The following is a 19,445-nucleotide window of genomic DNA, read 5'->3' as shown; positions in this document are numbered from 1 at the left end:
CTGTGCCACCAGGGAAGCCCCATTTATACTCTTTTATAATTGTATAATTACCTTTACCATTGTTTTTTGTGTTTTTTTAAATGTGGATTTGAATTACTGTGTGCTGTGTCTTGCTTTCAACCTGAAGAACTTCCTTTAGTATTTCTTATAACGCAGATTATCTATGACAAGTTCTCTTCTTTTTGTGTATCTGGAAAAGTCTTACTTTCTACTTCATTTTTGAAAAATAGTTTTGCTGGATATAGAATTCCTGTTGAGTTTTTTTCTCTCCACACTTTAAATATGTGATTCCACTGCCTCTGCCCTCCATTATTTCTTATAAGAAGTCAGCTTTTAATTTGGTGTGTGTGTGTGTGTGTGTGTGTGTGTGTGTGTGTGTGTGTTGGGTGAGGGGGTGTTCCTTCTTTGTAATGTGTTGATTTTCTCCTGCTGTTTTTGAGATTTTCCTTTACTTTGGCTTTCAACATTTTTGCTATGGTGTTAAGTGTGTGGATCTCTTTGTATTGATCCTACCTGGAGTTTTTTGAGCTCCTTAAATATATAGATTGATTTTCATAAAATTTGGGAAGTTTTCAGCTATTGTTCAAATTTTTCCCTCATTTTTTTCTCTCCTTTTCTTCTGACACTCCAGCTACATATATGTTGATGCAGTTAATGATGTCACACATTTCACTGAGGTTCTACACATTTTTCTTTACTTTTTTTCCCTCTCTTTCTTCTTTGGATTGCATAATCTCAATCATCCTACAAGTTCAGTAGTTCTTTCTTCTGACATTTCAAATCTACTGTTTAGTCCCTCTAGTGGATTGTTATTTTTTGTTTCCTTGCTTATTTGTTTAGTGATTGACTGGACTATTTTAGTGAAGTTTATTTCCCCCACAATATGAAGCCTCTGAGGTCATCCCTCAAAAGGCACAGTCTTGGGCATGCACATGACCAACCTTGTTGTTTTATATTTAAAAATATTACCCAGTAAACTCATTCCTTCAAAAACTAAATTACAAAGAAAAAAAAAGAGAGAGTTGGTGGAGGAACCTATAAATTAAAAGATATTTAACTTAAATACTGTCTGGATATTTAGATATTCAGGAACTACTGTTAAAATATTATGTGATGACTGTCATGTCACTTGTTTTTTAGAAAGTTTTTTTCTTTTAAAGATATATAAAATTGAAATGGTAATAAAATTAATCTCCTTCTTCAAGACATCAAGCCCAGATGGTTTTGTGAGCAAATTCTCCTAAGGCTATTGGCATAAAATAATAATCTCTATATTATTCAAACTATATAACATATGTTTAAGAATATGGAAATCTTTTCAATTCATTATGTAAGGCTAGCATAGTTCAAATATAAAAAATTGGGCAGACAGAGCTCAAGAATATGTTAATTTTTCTTTTAATATAGATGCATTGTTACTATATTAAAATCAACACCACTTTATTTTTCAACATAACTTTAAAACTTCTAGAGTGTGGTTACATATGCAAAGATGTTTCAACATTAGGAAATTAATGTAATTTATTATAGTAATAGATTAAAGGGAAAAAATGACATAATTGTTTACAATAGGTATGAAAAGAGTTTTTGATAAAATCTAACATGCATTTTTGACTTTATAAATGGTTAATAAGTTGGAATTAAGAGAAAATTTTCTTAACTTAAAACAAATATACATATCAGAGACTAAGTTAATTGATAAAACATGAATTATTCTCATTACATCATGAAAAGTAAAAGCATGCCTATTTTTACTTGTTCTCCCACATTGTATTTATAATCCCAACAAATGTGATATGACCAAAGGAAGAAGGGTAATAAGAAGAAAAATGTAATAGAGTGAGCAGGAGGAGGAAGGGAAGGAAGAAGATTTCTGAAGAGGAGAGGAGGAAGTGAAGAAGTAGATGGAGAAGGAGATTAGGTTTGGGGAGAACATAGGGAAATATTGGGAGTGTGAATTGGTAAAACAGGTAAGTTGAAAAATATAGACTTGTTTAAAATATTTTGGAGGAAGATTGCTGCAGAATGTATATTTTAAATAAATGTAACCTATGACTTAACATTCCCACTTCTAAGAATTTTTTCTATAGAAATACTAGCATAAGTATGTAAAGTATTTGTATATGTATGTTTATTTAAGAATACTTTGTGGTGAATTGTACCAAATATTTAAAGAAGACTTACTACCAATCCTTTTCAAACTCTTCCAAAAAATAGAAGAAGAGGGAAATCTTCCAAACTCATTTTTCAAGGCTAAAATTACCCTGATACCAAAACCGGAAAAGATCACTAAAAGAAAAGAAAACGTCAGGCCAATACCTGATGAATATAAACGTAAAAATTCTCGAGAAAACCAAATTTAACAATACCTTTAAAGGCTCATACACCATGATCAAGTGGGATTCATTTCAGGGATGCAAGGATGGTTCAACACACACAAATCAATCAGTGTAATACACCAGATTAACAAAATGCAGGATAAAAATCATATGTTTATCTCAATAGATACAAAAAGATCATTTGGCAAATTTTATCATCAATTCATGACAAAAACTCTCAAGAAAGTGAGTATAGAGGGAACATACATAATAAAGGTGAGTATTATAAAGGCCATATATAACGAGTCCACAGTAAACCTTATAATCAATGGCGAAAAGCTGGAAACTTTTTCTCTAAGGTCAGGAACAAGACAAGGAGACCCCCTCTCACCACTTACATTCAACGTAGAACTGGGAGTCGTAGCCAGAGCAATTAGGCAAAAAATAGAATAAAAGGCACCTAAATTGGAAAGGAAGAAGTAAAACTGTCTCTTTTTATAGATGACATGATCTTATGTATACAAAACCCTAAAGACTCCTCCAAAAACTATGAGAACTAATTTAGAAATTCAGTAGATTGCAGGATACAAAATCTATATACAAAAACCAGTTGTATTTCTATACACTAACAATGAACTATCAGAAAGAGAAACTCAGAAAACAATCCCATTTACAATTTCATCAAAAGAATAAAATACATAGGATTAAATTTAACCAAAGTGGTAAAAGATCTGTACACTGAAAACTATGAGACATTGATGAAAAAAAAATCAAAGACATAAATAAATGGAAATATATTACACGCTCATATAGAGAACTAATATTGTTTAAATGTCCATACCATCCAAAGTAATCTACAGATTCAATGCAATCCCTATCAAGATTCCATTGGCAATTTTTACAGAAATAGAACAAACAATTCTAAAATTTGTATGGAACCGCAAAAGACCTCAAATAACCAAATAATCTTGAGAAATAAGAACAAAGCTGGAAACATCACACTACCTGATATTACACTGTATTACAAAGATGTAGTAATCAAAACAGTATGGTATGTGCATAAAAACACATAGGTTAATGGTACAGAATCAAGAGCCCAGAAATAAACCCATGTATACATGGTCAGTTAATTGATGACAAAGAACCCAAAATATACAATGGAGAAAGGATAGTCTCTTCAATAAATTGTGTTGGGAAACTGCAACATGCAAAAGAATAAACCTGGAAACTTATTCTACATCATACACAAAAATGAACTTGAAATGAGATTAAAGACTTAAATGTGTGACCTGAAACCATAAAACTCATAGAAGAAAACATAGATGGTAAGCTCCTTGACATCAGTCTTGGCACTGATATTTTGGATCTGACACCAAAAGCCAATTCAACAAATAAAAAGGCAACCTATCGAATGGGAGCAATTAATTGCAAATCATGTATCTGATTGGGGTTAATATCCAAAATATATTAAGAACTCATGCAACTCAATAGCAACAACAACACCAAAATCGGATATAAAATAGAGTAACTAAATGGTCATTTTCTCAAAGAGGACATATAAGTGGCCAACAAATATATGAAAAGGTGCCTGACATCACTAATCACAAGGGAAATGCAAATCAAAACCACAATGAAACATCACTTCATAACTGTTAGAGTGATCATCATCAAAAAGACAAGAGTTAACAAGTGTTGGCAAGGATGTGGAGAATAGAGAACTCTTGTGCTCTGTTGGTGGGAATGTAAATTGGTACAGCCTTATGGAAAACAGTATGGAGATTTCTCAAAAAATTAAAAATAGAAGTACCATATGATCAAGCAATCCCACTTCTGGGTATATCTCTAAAGGAAAGGAAAACAGGATAATGAGATATCTGCATTCCTATGTCTACATCAGCATTGTTCACAGTAGACTATCTCTATATTATGGGATATTATTCAGCCATGATAAAGAAGAAAATCCTGTCATTTGGCAACATGGATGGACTTTGAGGGCATTATGCTAAGTGAAATAAGCCAGACAAAGACAAGAGATACTTCATGGTATTAGTTATATGTGGAATATGAAAAAAAAAAAAGTCAAACTCAGAGAAACAGTGGTCACTAGGGCTGGAGGGTGAGGGAAATAGGGAGAGGTTGGTAAGAAATGTATGAACTTTCAGTTATAAGATGAATAAAGTCTGAGGCTCTAATGAAAAACGTGGTGACTGTAGTTGATACACTGTATACTTGAAAGTTGCTAAGAGAGTCGAACTTAAATGTTCTCACCAAAAAACAAAGGAAGAAAGATAAATGTGTGAGATGATGGATGTTAATTAACCAGATTGAGTGGGAGGGAATCCTTTCACATTATGTATGTATATCAAGTGATGTACGCTTTAAATATCTTACAGTTTTATTTGTCAATTATAGATGAGCAAAGCTGAAATTTTAGAATATTTTGCAAACAAAAAACAAAGGTTGAAATAACTTAAAAACTTATCAGGTGGGAAATCTATTCTGCTGTAAGAAGTTAAGTTTTTGCCTAGCTTTATACTGCTATAAGTCACATTATCCTACTTACAAATATGTTTTTCATGGAGAAATATATTTTCAAACATTTCCTTCTTAAGCTATGTTCCTTATATTAAGAATATTTGCATAGATATTTTTATCCAGTTGGGTTAATTAGAGCTAAATTAATAATAACATAGTGAGTTAATTATCACCAGGGGGTACCACATTACTGGACCACACAGGACACCTCCTACATAAAGCCACTCTTTTAATACTGGGGAAAGTAGCTAATCTACCTAATACACAGAAACAAACACAAAGAGTTAGGCAAAATGAGACAAAAGAATATGTTCCAAATGAAAGAATTAGAAAAAACCTCAAAAAAAAAAAAAGAAACAAAAAGAAGTAAATGAAACAGATTAGCAACCATCCAGATAAAGAGTTCAAAGTAATGGTCATAAAAATACTCACCAAACTCAGGAGTGGAATGGAGGAACACAGTGAGAACTACAACAAAGAGATAGAATATATTTTAAAAGGAATCAAAGCTAAAGAATACAATAACCAAAATAAAAAATACACTAGAGGGAACCAATAGCAGATTAGATGATACAGAAAAATGGATCTGGAAGACAGGCTAGTGGAAATTACCCAATCAATACAGCAAAAAGACCAGAAAACTACCAGAGCTCATCAATGAATTCAGTAAAGTTGCAGGATGCAAAATTAATACACAGCAATCTGTTGCATTTATATACACTAACAACAAATTTCAGTAAGAGAGATTAAGGAAACAATCCCATTTGCCATTGCATCAAAAACAATAAAATACCTAGGAATAAACCTACCTAAAGAGGCAAAAGACCTGTACTCCGAAAACTATAAGATGTTGATGAAAGAAATTAAAGATGACACAAACAAATGGAAAGATATACCGTGTTCTTGGATTGGAAGAATCAATACTGTTAAAATGACTATACTACCCAAGGCAATCTACAGATTCAGTGCAATCTCTATCAAATTACCAATGGCATTTTTTACAGAACTAGAACAAAGAATTTTAAAATTTGTATGGAAACACAAAAGACCTCAAAAAGCCGAAGCAATCTTGAAAAAGAAAAATGAAGCTGGTGGAATCAGGCTCCCTGACCTCAGACTATACTACAAAACTACAATCATCAAAACAGTATTGTACTGGCACAAAAACAGACATATAGATCAATGGAAAAGTACAGAAAACCCAGAAATAAACCCATGCACCTATGTCAATTAATCTACAACAAAGGAGGCAAGAATATACAATGTAGAAGAGACCATCTCTTCAACAAGTGGAGCTGTGAAAACTGGACAGCTACAAGTAAAAGAATGAAATTAGAACATTCTCTAACACCATACACAAAAATACTCAAAATGGATTAAAGGCCTAAACATAAGACTGGATGCTATAAAACTCCTAGAGGAAAACATAGGCAGAACACTCTTTGACATAAATCACAGCAATATTTTGGGGGGGTCCATCTCCCAGAGTAATGGAAATAAAAGCAAAAATAAACAAATGGGACCTAATGAAACTTAAAAGCTTTTGTACAGCAAAGGAAACCATAAACAAAATGAAAGGACAGCCTACTGAATGGGAGAAAATGATGCAACTGAAAAGAGATTTATTTCCAAAATATACAAGCAGCTCATACAACTCAATAACAAAGCAAAATAAGCAAACAAAAACAACCCAATCAAAAAATGGGCAGAAGATCTAAATAGACATTTCTCCAAAGAAGACATAAGGATGGCCGACAAGCACATGAAAAGATGCTCAACCTTGCTAATTATTAGAGAAATGCAAATCAAAACTACAATGAGTTATCACTTCACTCCACTAAGAATGGCCATCATCAAAAAGTCTACAAATAATAAATGCTGTAGAGGGTGTGGAGAAAAAGGAACCCTCCTACACTGTTGGTAGGAATATAAATTGGTATAGCCACTATGGAGAACAGTATGGAAGTTCCTTAAAAATCTAAAAATAGACTTACAGTATGATCCTGCAATCCCACTGTTGAGTATACATCTGGAGAAAACTATAATTTGAAAGGGTACATGTACCTCAATGTTCATAGCAGCACTATTTAGCCAAGACATGGAAGCAACCTATATGTTCATCTACAGGTGAATGGATAAAGAAGATGTGACATATATATACAATGGAATTTTACTTGGCTTTAAAAAAGAATGAAGTAATGCCATTTGCAGCAACATGGATGGACCTAGAGATTATCATATTAACTGAAGTAAGATCAACAGAGAAAGAAAAATATAATATGATATCACTTATGTGTGGGATGTTTTTTAAAGATACGAATGAATTTATTTACAAAATAGACTCACAGACTTAGAAAACAAACTTTTGGTTACCAAAGGGGAAGGGGGCAGGGGGAGATAAATTAGGAAGTTGGGATTAACATATACGCACTACTATTATATATAATACGTAACCTACAAGGACCTATTGTATAACACCAGGAACTATATTCAATATTTTGTAATAATATATATATATATATATATATACCCTTTTTCAGATTCTTTTGTGCTGCACAGATTCACTGTGCTGTACACCTAAAACTAACACACACAATAATGTGAATTATCTATACTTCAATTAAAATTTTTAAAAATAAATTAATTAAAATTTGGAAAAAAAAAACAGAAAAAGACAAAAGAAAGCCCCAAAATGAGGATAATTTAAGGGACTAGAGGGGCAACGAGTTGTAGTTATCTTTGCATTTTAGGGGTCTCAGAAGAAAAAGAGAGAAAGGAAAAAAATGCAGAAAACCTATTTGAAGAAATAATGGCTGAAAATTATCCTAACCTGGTGAAGGAAACAAGCATCCAAGCCCAGGAATGACAGAGTCCCAAACAAGATAAACACAAAGTGGTCCACACCAAGACACATTATAATTAAAATGCCAAGAGTGAAATATGAAGAGAGAATCTTAAATGCAGCAAAAGAAAAACAAATACTTACATGCAAGGAAATCCCCATAAGAATATTAGCTAACTTTTCAGCAGAAACTTTACAGGCCAGAAGGGAGTGGCACAACATATTCAAAGTACTGAAAGGCAAAAACTTACAATCAAGAATACCCTATCTGACAAAATTATCATTCAGTATTGAATGAGAGCTAAAGAGTTTTCCAGACAAGCAAAAGCTAAAGGAGTTAATCGCAACTAAACTAACCTTTCAAGAAATGTTAAAAGGACTTCTTTAAACAGAAAAAAAAAAAAAAACTGTAAGTAGAAACACGAAAATTATGAAAGAAAAGCATATCACTGGTAAAGGCAAGACTATGGTAAAGGTAATAGATCAACCAACTATAAAGCCAGTATGAAGGTTAAAAGACAAAACTAATAAAATCATGTATAGCTACAATAATTAGTTAAGGAATACACAAAACAAAAAGATGGTGTAAAAAACAAAACCTTGAGAGGGGGAGTAAAAATATAGTGCCTTTAGAACATGCTCAAACACTTTAGAGCATGCATCACCTTAAAATAGACTGCTATGTACATAGGTTGTTATATAAGAACCTCATGGTATGGACTTCCCTGGTGGCGCTGTGGTTAAGAATCCGCCTGCCAATGCAGGGGATATGGGTTCCAGCCCTGGTCCGGAAAGATCCCACATGCCATGGAGCAACTAAGCCCCTGTGCCACAACTACTGAACCTGTGCGCTAGAGCCCAAGCCACAACTACTGAAGCCCACACACCTACAGCGCATGCTCCACAACGAGAGAAACCACCACAATGAGAAGCCCATGCACCGCAATGAAGAGTAGCCCCTGCTCACTGGAACTAGAGAAAACCCATGTGCAGAAATGAAGACCCAATGCAGCCAAAAATAAAATATTAAATAAATTAGTTAATTAAGAAAAAAAGAATCTCATGGTAACCACAAACCAAAAACCAATAATAGAGCCCAAAAAATAAAGAGAAAGGAATACAGCTATTGTGCTAAAGAAAGTCATCAAAATACAAGGAAAGAGAATAAGAGAAGAAGAAAGGAACAGAGAACAACAAAAATAACCAGAAAACAATTAACAAAATTGCATAAGTACATATCTATCAACAATTACTTTAAACGGAAATGGACTAAATGCTCCAATCAAAAGACATGGAGTGACTGAACGGATTTAAGAGCAAGATCCATATATATGCTGCCTACCAGAGACTCACTTCAGATCTAAAGAAACACACACAGACTGAAAGTGAAGGGATGGAAAAACATACAGGCATACTTTGTTTTATTGTGCTTTACTTTATTGCACTTTGCAGATATTGTGTTTTTTACAAATTGAAGGCTTTTGGCAACTCTGCATCTGTCAATATCAGTACCATTTTTTCCAACAGCATTTGCTCACTTTGTGTCTCTGTGTCACATTTTGATAATTCTTGCAATATTTCAAACTTTTAATTATTATTGTTTAGCTGATTATATTTAATGTAATATTATTATATAAGCTATTGTGGTTTTTGATCAGTGATCTGTGATGTTACTATTGCAAAATGATTACAACTAGCTGAAGACTCAGATATTGGTTTGTAATTTTTACCAATAATGTATTTTTAATTAAGATATGTACATTGTTCTTTTAGAAAATGGTGTTGCACACTCAATAAACTATAGTAAGTGTACACATAACATTTCTATGCATTGGGAAATGAAAAAATTCGTGCAATTTGCTTTATTGCAATATATGCTTTACCACAATGGTCTGGAACTGAACCTGTAATATCTCTAAGGAATACCTGTATTCCACGCAAACAGAAGCAAAAAGATAGCTGGGGGTAGCAATATTTATATCGGACAAAATAAACTTTAACACACTCTGTAATAAGAGACAAAGAAGAACATAAATAATGATAAGGGGATCAATCCAAGAAGAATATATAACACTTGTAAATATATATGCACCCAACATAGGAACACCTAAATACATAAAGCAAATATTAACAGACAGAACAGAAGAAATTCACAGTAATACAAAAACAGTAGGGTTCTTTAAACACCACTTATATTAATGGATGGATTATCTAGACAGAAAAGCAATAAGGAAACACTGACATAAAAAGGGAAACCTCCTGCACTGTTGGTGGGAATGTAAATTGATACAGCCACTATGGAGAACAGTATGGATTTTCCTTAATAAACTAAAGATAGAGCTACCATATGACCCAGCAATCCCGCTACTGGGCATATACCCTGAGAAAACTGTAATTCAAAAAGAGACATGTACCACAATGTTCATTGAAGCACTATTTACAATAACCAGAACATAGAGGCAACCTAAATGTCCCTCAACAGATGAATGGATAAAGAAGATGTGGCACATATATACATTGGAATATTACTCAGCCATAAAAAGGAACGAAATTGAGTTATTTGTAGTGAGGTGGATGGACCTAGAGTCTGTCATACAGAGTGAAGTAAGTCAGAAAGAGAAAAATAAATACTGTATGCTAACGCATATATATGGAATTTTAAAAAGCTGTACTGATGAACCTAGTGACAGGACAGGAACAAAGATGCAGATGTACAGAATGGACTTGAGGGCACGAGGGGGAAGGGGAAGCTGGGATGGAGTGAGAGAGTAGAATTGACATATATACACTACCAAATGTAAAACGGATGGCTAGTGGGAAGATGCTGGATAACACAAGGAGATCAACTCCAGGCTTTTTGACGACCTAGAGGTATGGGATAGGAAGGGTGAGAGGGAGGCTCAAGAGGGAGAGGATATGGAGTATATGTATACATATAGCTGATTCACTTTGTTATACAGCAGAAACTAACACAACATTGTAAAGCATTTATACTCCAATAAAGATGTTGAAAAAAATGACACATTAAATCAGGCTACCTTACGAGATGCATCCAAAGCATTCCACCCAAAAACATCAGAATACACATTCTTTCAAATACACATGGAATATGCTCCAGGATAGATCACATGTAATGACACAAAAGAAGTCTCAATACATTTAAAAAGATTGAAATCATATCAAGCATCTTTTCCAGTCACAATGGTATGAGACTAGAAATCACCTACAATAAGAAACTACAAAAACCCAAGCACATGGAGTCTAAACAACAATTGGGTCATTGAAGATATCAAAGAAAATAAACCAATACCTTGAGACAAATAAAAGTGGAAATACAACATTCTAAAGTCTATGGGGTGGGGCTTCCCTGGTGGCACATTGGTTAAGAATCCACCTACCAATGCAGGGGACACAGGTTCAAGCCCTGGTCTGGGAAGATCCCACATGCCACGGAGCAACTAAGCCCATGTGCCACAATACTGAAGCCTGTGTGCCTAGAGCCCATGCTCCACAACAAGAGAAGCCACCACAATGAGAAGCCTGCACACTGCAACGAAGAGTAGCCCCCAGTTGCCACAACTAGAGAAAGCCCATGCTCAGCAATGAAGACCCAACGCAGCCAAAAATAAAATAAATAAATTTATTTTTTAAAAAAAGTCTATGGGACGCAGCAAAGGCAGTTCTAAAAGGCAAGTTTACAGCAATAAAGGTCTACATCAGGAAAGAAGAAAAATTACCAACAAACAACCTAAACTTACACCTAAAGGAACTAGAAAAAGAACAAACAAAGCCCAAAGTTAGTAGAAGGAAAGAAATAGTGACAACCAGAGTGTGGAAACAAAACAGAGACAAAAAAGGAAGGAAGAGGGAATAAAGGGTCAACGAAATGAAGAGTTGGTTCTTTGAAAGGATAAGCAAAGTTGATAAAACTTTAGCCAGACACATCAAGAAAAAAGACAGTTGGCCTAGATAAATAAACTCAGAAATAAAAGAGAAGTTACAACTGACACCACAGAGATACAAAATATTATAAGGAATTACTATGAAAAATTATATGCCAACAAATAGGACAACCTGGAAGAAATGGATAAATTCCTAAAAACATACAATCTTCTAAGACTGAATCAGGAAGAAATAGAAAATCTGCATAGACCAATCACTAGTAATGAAATTGAATCAGTAATCAAAAAATTCTAACAAACAAAAGTCCAGGACTAGACGGCTCTACAGGTGAATTCTACCGAACATTTAATGAAGACTTAATAACTATTCTTCTCAAACTATTCAAAAAAAAATTGAGCAGGAACTAATTCAATGAGGCCAGCATCAACTTGATACTAAAACCAGACCTAGACATTACAAACAAGAATATTACAAGTCAATATCACTAATGAACACAGATGCAAAATTACTCAACAAAATATTAGCAAACCAACTTCAACAATTCATTAAAAGGATCATACACCATAATCAAGTGAGATTTATCCTGGGAAAACAAGGGTGATTCAATATCCACAAATCAATGAGATATACCACATTAATGAAATGAAGGATAAAAATCATGTGATCATCTCAATAGATGCAGAAGAGAACTTTTCACAAATTCCATTTATGATAAAGACTCTGAACAAAGTGGGTATAAAAGAAACATACCTGAACATAATAAAGACCACATATGACAAACCCACAGCTAATATCATACTCGGTGAAATGCTGAAAGCATTTCCCTAAGATCAGAAACAACACAAGGATGCCCACTCTCTCCACTTTCACCAATATAGTATTAAAAGTCTTATCCACAACAATCAGACATTAAAAATAAATAAAATGAATCCATATTGGAAAGGAAAAAGTAAAACTGCTTGCAGGTGACATGGTATTATATATATTAAAAATCCTATAGATCCCACCAAAATACTATTAGAACTAAAAAATAAATTCAGTAAAGATGCAGGAAACAAAATTAGCATATAGAAAGCTGTTGCATTTCTATACACTAGTAACAAAATTATTAGAAAGAGAAATAAGTGAAGGGAACTAAGAGGTACAAACCTGTAATTATAAAATAAGTCACAGGGATGTAATATACAGTATAAGTAATATAGTCAATCATACTATAATAATTTTGGTAACAGATGGTTACTAAATTTATCATGGTGATCATTTTGTTATTTATTTGATTGTCAGATCACTATGTTGTACACCTGAAATGAACATAATATTGTATGTCAACTGTACTTTAATAAAATAAAATGTTATATGTCTAGCTAATAAAAAAAAGAAATTCAACTTTATGATAACTAGATACAGAATAAGTATAGATTTAACTTAATTTTTTGGCACATGTATGTCAATTTGTTTCCACAATTGTTTCAACACATGTTTGTTGTACATCTACTAATCAAGCTACTGTTAGAAACTAGGGATATAGTCAAGGTCCCTACCTTCTGTATTCAAATTTTAATTGGGAATTCAAATTATTCTAATTCAAATTCTAACATGGGAAATGGATAATTAACAATATGTAAACAATATAATATGTTGTATCAAGAGCTATGAAAGAAATACACTAGGTGATAATACAGATAGATCCATTTAGATACCATCTTAGAGGTGGCATTGAGTTGAGATAAAAGGTTTTACATGAACAAGTAATGTGAAAAAATGTGGAAAGACTAATCTAGGTTTTAAAAACAAACATACTTTAGAGATGTAGCAGATACATAAACAGTACATAAACAGTTATAGACCAGTACATTTGAAAACTTAAAGAGAAAACATTCTAGAAAAATACAATTTTTTAAAGGTGACTCAAAAGGAAATATAGAAGTTGAGCAAAGAAACTTAATCAGTATTTAACAATCTTTAGGGAGGGGGAGAGAGCACTAGCACAGATCATTCCAATCCTAAATTGCAGAATGAAGTTAGCAAATTATCATATGCCAATTCAGGCAAGGTCTGTATGAGAAAGAAAAATTATAGGCTTATCTCATTCATGAACTTAGATACAAAACTCTGAATAAAATATTAATAAAATAAATCCACCAATATATGAAAAGAGATATGACATATAATCAAGTTGGTTTATACCAGAAGTGCAAGGTTAGTAGTATAATATTTTAAATGTTTTAATGTAATTTACTACATTAATAGATTAAAGGAGAAAACTACCTAATCATCTTAATAGGGACAGAATGAAGCTTTACTTTATTCTTACCTCATATCATAATTACTTACCTCATATCATACATTAAAATAATCTGAGATTAATAATGATGATGATGATAATAATAAAATAACCTCAGAAGACATACATGTGGAAGGCTAAACTGAAAAGCTTTTAAAAAGAGATAGGAAAATATCTTTATTGCCTCAGGATAGAAAAAAATTTCTATAATCAATAAAAGTATCTCAAATTATAAAAGCAAAGATTTGACAAACAACTCATTAATAGGTACATGAAATGATGTTTGACTTTATTAACAATTAGAGAAAAATATTAATAGCCCAGAAAGGTCTATTTTACATACACCAGATTGATAAATATTTTAACATTTTAGACTGTTGGTAAAAATATGTTTCAGCATTCAGGCTGCTATAACAAAATACCATTAACTGGGTGACTTATAAACAACAGTTTATTTTTCACAGTTCTGGAGGCTGGAAGTCTGAGATCAGGGTGCCAGTGTGGTTGGTTGAAGGCCCTCTTCTGGGTGTCAGAATTCTCATTGTATCCTCACCTTGTGGAACAGGCTGGGAGCTCTCTTGCGCCTCTTTTACGAGTGCATTAGTCCCACTTATGAGAGTTCTACCCTCATGACTTAAGCAACTCTCTAAGGCTCCACTTGCTATTACCATCACGTTGGGCATTAGGATTTCAATATACGAATTCTGGGCACACACAAACATTCACACCATAGAAATGTGCATCAATGGAACCCTTACATACATTGCTAGTAGAAGTATAAATTGACACAAACAATTTGAAAGATATTTTTACACTGTCAGCCAAAGTTGAAGATGCATATATCAAATGATTCAGCAATTCAACACCAGTATATACCTTAGAGAAACCCATGCACAGGTGCATCAAGAGATGTGTGAAAGTATACTTGTAGCAGTATTGTTTCTAATAGGAAAAAGATTGAAACACTAATTTCCATTCATAGAGAAATGGATAAACATTCTCTAGTATAATTATGCTATAGAATATATACATTATACAGCTGTGAAAAATAAATCAAACACAGCAACACAAATCAACATGAATGTATTTCACAAACATAATATTGAATGAAAAAAGCAAGTCATGGAAGAAAAGTACAGTATGATTCCATTTATATAAAATGCAAAAAGTTGAAAGATTAAATACTATGTAGTTTATTAATACATAATGTGGTAAACTAGTTTTTTAAAGCATGGGAATTGACCTTATATCCTGAAACCTTGCTATAATTGCTTACTAGTTTCAGGAATTTTTTGTCTGTTCTTTGGGATTCTCTACATAGATAATCATGTCATCTGTAAACAAAGAACATTTTGTTACTTCCTTCCCAATCTTGTAAAACTTTTATTTCATTGTCTTGTCTTATTGTGTTAGCTAGAACTTCCAGTATGGTGTTGAATAGAAGTCTTTGCCTTGTTCCTGTTCTTAGGAGGAAAGCATCTAATTTCTCACCATTAAGTTTTTTGTATGTTTTTGTAGATGCTCCTTTATCAAGTCAAGGAAGCTCCCCCTCTGTTGCTAGTTTGCTGAGAGTTTTTATCATGAGTGGGTGTTGGATGTTGTCAAATGCTTTTACTACATCTATTGATATGATTATATGCTTTTTCTTCATTAGCCTGTTTATGTGATGGATTATATTAAATGATTTTTAATGTCGAACCAGACTTGCATAACTGGAATAAATCCCATTTGGTCATGGTAAATAAATCTCTTTACACATTATTGGATTTAAAATGTCTGTAGCTTTATCTGTAATGTCTTTATCTGGTTTTGGTGTTAGAGTAATGCTGATCTCATAAAATAAGTTGGGAAGTATTGCCTCTGCTTCTATTTTCTGGAAGAGATTATAGAATATTGACATCCTATATTCCTTAAATGTTAGAATTCACCAGTGAGCCTGTCTGGGCCTGGTGCTTTTTGTTTTGGAAGGTAATTTGTTATTTATTTATTTTATTTTATGCATATATCCCTATTCACATTATTTCTCTTTGTGTGATTTTTGGTACGTTTTATCTTTCAATTGGTCCATTTCATCTGAGTTATCAAATTTGTGGGCATAGAATTGTCCATTATTTGTTCATTTAATAAGGAGTATTCCTTTATTACTCTTTAATGTCCAGGAGATCAGTAGTGATGGCCCATTTTAATTTCCAATATTAGTAATTTGTGTCCTTTGTCTTTCTTTCTTAGCTCAACTAGAAGTTTATTGATTTTATTGATCTTTTCAAAGAACCAGCTTTTGGTTTCATTGATTCTCTCTACTGCTTTTCTGATTTAAATTTGCTGATTTCTGCTCTAATTTTTATTATTATTTTTCTTCTGATTGATGTAGGTTTATATTGCTTTTCTATCTCTAGTTTCTCAAGGTGGAAGCTTAGATTATTGATTTTTAGTTCTTTCTTCTTTTCTAGTGTATGCATTTCATGTTGTAAATTTCCCTCTCCACACTGCTTTCAGGTCATCTCCCAAATTTGATAAGTTGTATTTTCATTTATTTCCAAATATTTTAAAATTTCACTTGAGGTTTCTTCCTTGATCCATATATTACTTAGAAGTGTGTTGTTTAATCTCCAAATATTTAGGGAAATTTCAGGTATCTTTCTGTATTGACTTCTAGCTTAATTACATTGTGATATGAGAGCATACTTTGATGATTTCTAATTTTTTAAGGAGTGCTTTGTGGCCCAGAATATGGTGCATCTTGGTGAATACTCCGTATGAGCTTGAGAAGAATGTGTATTCTGCTGTTTTAGGATGAAGTACTCTTTTTTTTTTTTTTTTTTTTTTTTGCGGTACGCAGGCCTCTCACTGTTGTGGTCTCTCCTGTTGTGGAGCAAAGGCTCCGGACGCACAGGCTCAGCAGCCATGGCTCATGGGCCCAGCCACTCTGCGGCATGTGGGATCTTCCCACAGTGGGGCATGAACCCGTGTCCCCTGCATCGGCAGGCTGACTCTCAACCACTGTGCCACCAGGGAAGCCCAGGATGAAGTATTCTTTAAATGTCAATTAGATCCAGTTGATTGATGGTGCTCTTCAGTTTAACTATGTCCTTACTGATCTTCTGCCTGCTGGATCTATTAACTACTTATAGAGAAGTTTTAAAGTATCCAGCTATACTAGTGGATATTTATATTTTCTATTTAATAATATTATATTGTATATTTGAAAGTAAGAGAGTAGATCTTAAGAGTTCTTATCATTAAAAAAATTTTTGTAGCTATGTATGGTGATGGACGTAACTAGACTTACTGTGGTGATCATTTTGCAATATATAAAAATGTCAAATCATTATACTATACACCTAAAGCTAATAAAATGTTATATGTCAATTATATCTCAGTATTTTAAAAAATAAGGCCAGTGACTATATGTGAGTGGGTGGAAGAGGGGGAAAGAAGAGACATACAGGAAATTTCCAGGTTACTGGCAATGTTCTGATTCTTGATATGGGTGATTATTACACAGGTGTTCATCTTGGTATTATTCTTTAAGGTGTGCGTTTTGTATCATATACTCTTGTATAACATGATTTATTATTTTGTTTTAAAAATTAGTAAATAAATGATATTTTAAAAGAAATAGAAATAAAATATGCATATGTACAGAATGTCAGATATCCATTTAACGAATGTTGCCTTGGATGCCATTAAAAACATCTACGGGCTTCCCTGGTGGCGCAGTGGTTGAGAGTCCTCCTGCCGATGCAGGGGACACGGGTTCGTGCCCCGGTCCAGGAAGATCCCACATGCCGTGGAGTGGCTGGGCCCGTGAACCATGGCCGCTGAGCCTGAGCGTCCAGAGCCTGTGCTCCGCAACGGGAGAGGCCACAGCAGTGAGAGGCCCGCATACCGCAAAAAAACAAACAAAAAAAAACCACGAATATTTGTTTGAGAATATGGAAACACATTCCAGGACAAAGAGCTGTAAGTGTCAAAACTGTTTCTTTGGGAACTTAACTGAGGAATGAGGAGAAATGGGGCAGTGGTAATGTTTTAGTACTATTTGTTTTGTTTTACCCAGACTTATGTTGATAAAAATAAAAATTTTTATAAAAGATAATAAATGTCAGCACCATGCAAGATGGATGAGAAGGAGGGGGTGCATTTTATTCTTATATTTTCTATTTTTCTCTTCTTAGGACCTGGCATATCTCGATACCGATGACAGAAGATGATGTGCTAAAGGAGATTAGAGGAAATCAAGTGGCTTTTCAAGATTGCTTTATTGCAGATATTTTTTTCCTGCTGACTTTTTCTTTTTTAACAATACCTGAGATTCCTGAGTTTTTACCAATATCTTCACCACAGGGTAGTCAGTTAATGGCAGACTGGGCTGCTTGTGTTCCTTCATTTGTTGTTGTGGTAGCTGATATGGAGACCTTTCAGACAAATGATTCATTCCGTACTTGGACCAGAATCAGAGTGCCTCCAAACATTCTGACTGATGATGAAAGACACAGTGTGTCTGATGTGACCCTATCACAGGATGGAATATTTTTTTTAATAAATGGTATCCTTTACTTAAAAAATTATAATGCATTCAAAGGACTGGGAAGCAATGTAAATCTTCCTGATGGTGGAATTATTGGCATTACATCAAGAAAATGGTGTTGGATCAACTATTTATTGAAGGTTAGTAAAACGATTACATATATGTATATTATACCTGCACATTTAGGTATATTTACCATACTGTTTAATACAGTGATATATCAGAGACTATACTATGCAGCTCTTCGTAGAATTATTTTTTTAAGATTTATTTTTTATTTTTTTATTTTTTTAATTGATTTTTGGCTGCATCGGGTCTTAGTTGCGGCACACGGGATCTTTGCTGAGGCATGCAGGATCTTTCGTTGTGGCACATGGGTGTCTCTCTAGTTGTGGTGTGCAGGTTTTCTCTTCTCTAGTTGTGGAGAGTAGGCTCCAGGGCATGTGGGCTCTGTAGTTGTGGTGCATGGGTTCCAGAGCGTGTGGGCTCTGTAGCTCATGGCACACAGGCTCTCTAGTTGAGGCATATGAGCTCAATAGTTGTGGCACATGGGCTTAGTTGCCCCGTGGCATGTGGGATCTTAGTTCCCTGACCAGGAATCAAACCCACTCCCCTGCATTGTAAGTCAGATTCTTTACCACTGGACCACCAGGGGAGTCCCTGTAGAGTTATTTATGCTTGTAAATAACTCTATCTTTCTGACCTAGCTTCTCAGAGACCTCTTTACAGAGGTGTACCACCAACTACAGAGAATAAAATGAATCTAAAATATCTTTAATAGATTTAAATAAATGGAAAAGAAAATGGAAAGCATGAGAAAAAAGGAATCTATCAAATGACAAGGCAATGAGTAAAACTAAAAGCAAGGAAGTCATTACCATAAAATTTAGGATAATTGTTATCCTGGAAAGAAAAGATGTAGTGATTGGGAGGGAGCATGTGTGATATTTGGGAGTTCTGATTATATTCTATTTTTTAATCTAGGTAGCTATTACACAGATTTCTGCTTTGTGATCAATCTTCCAGCTATTT

At 33.7% G+C, this 19,445-nt stretch overlaps 1 protein-coding gene across 1 annotated transcript in view; it reads left to right on the top strand.

Annotated features, from left to right (window-relative positions):
- CATSPERE (catsper channel auxiliary subunit epsilon) overlaps nucleotides 1-19,445 on the top strand; it is a 249,588-nt gene that overhangs the window by 81,786 nt on the left and 148,357 nt on the right. The window contains exon 9 of the mRNA XM_022579421.2: nucleotides 18,061-18,553. Coding sequence (XP_022435129.2) covers nucleotides 18,061-18,553 — 493 coding nt within the window. The remainder of the gene's footprint in view (nucleotides 1-18,060; nucleotides 18,554-19,445) is intronic.

This window comes from Delphinapterus leucas, chromosome 1 (genome assembly GCF_059928025.1).
Source record: "Delphinapterus leucas isolate spDelLeu-1000000601 "Yukka" chromosome 1, BTC_Dleu_Yukka2, whole genome shotgun sequence".
NCBI classification, from domain to species: Eukaryota; Metazoa; Chordata; class Mammalia; order Artiodactyla; family Monodontidae; genus Delphinapterus; species Delphinapterus leucas.
The sequence above is the reverse complement of the archived record's forward strand: the minus strand, read 5'-3'. Positions and strand labels throughout refer to the sequence as shown.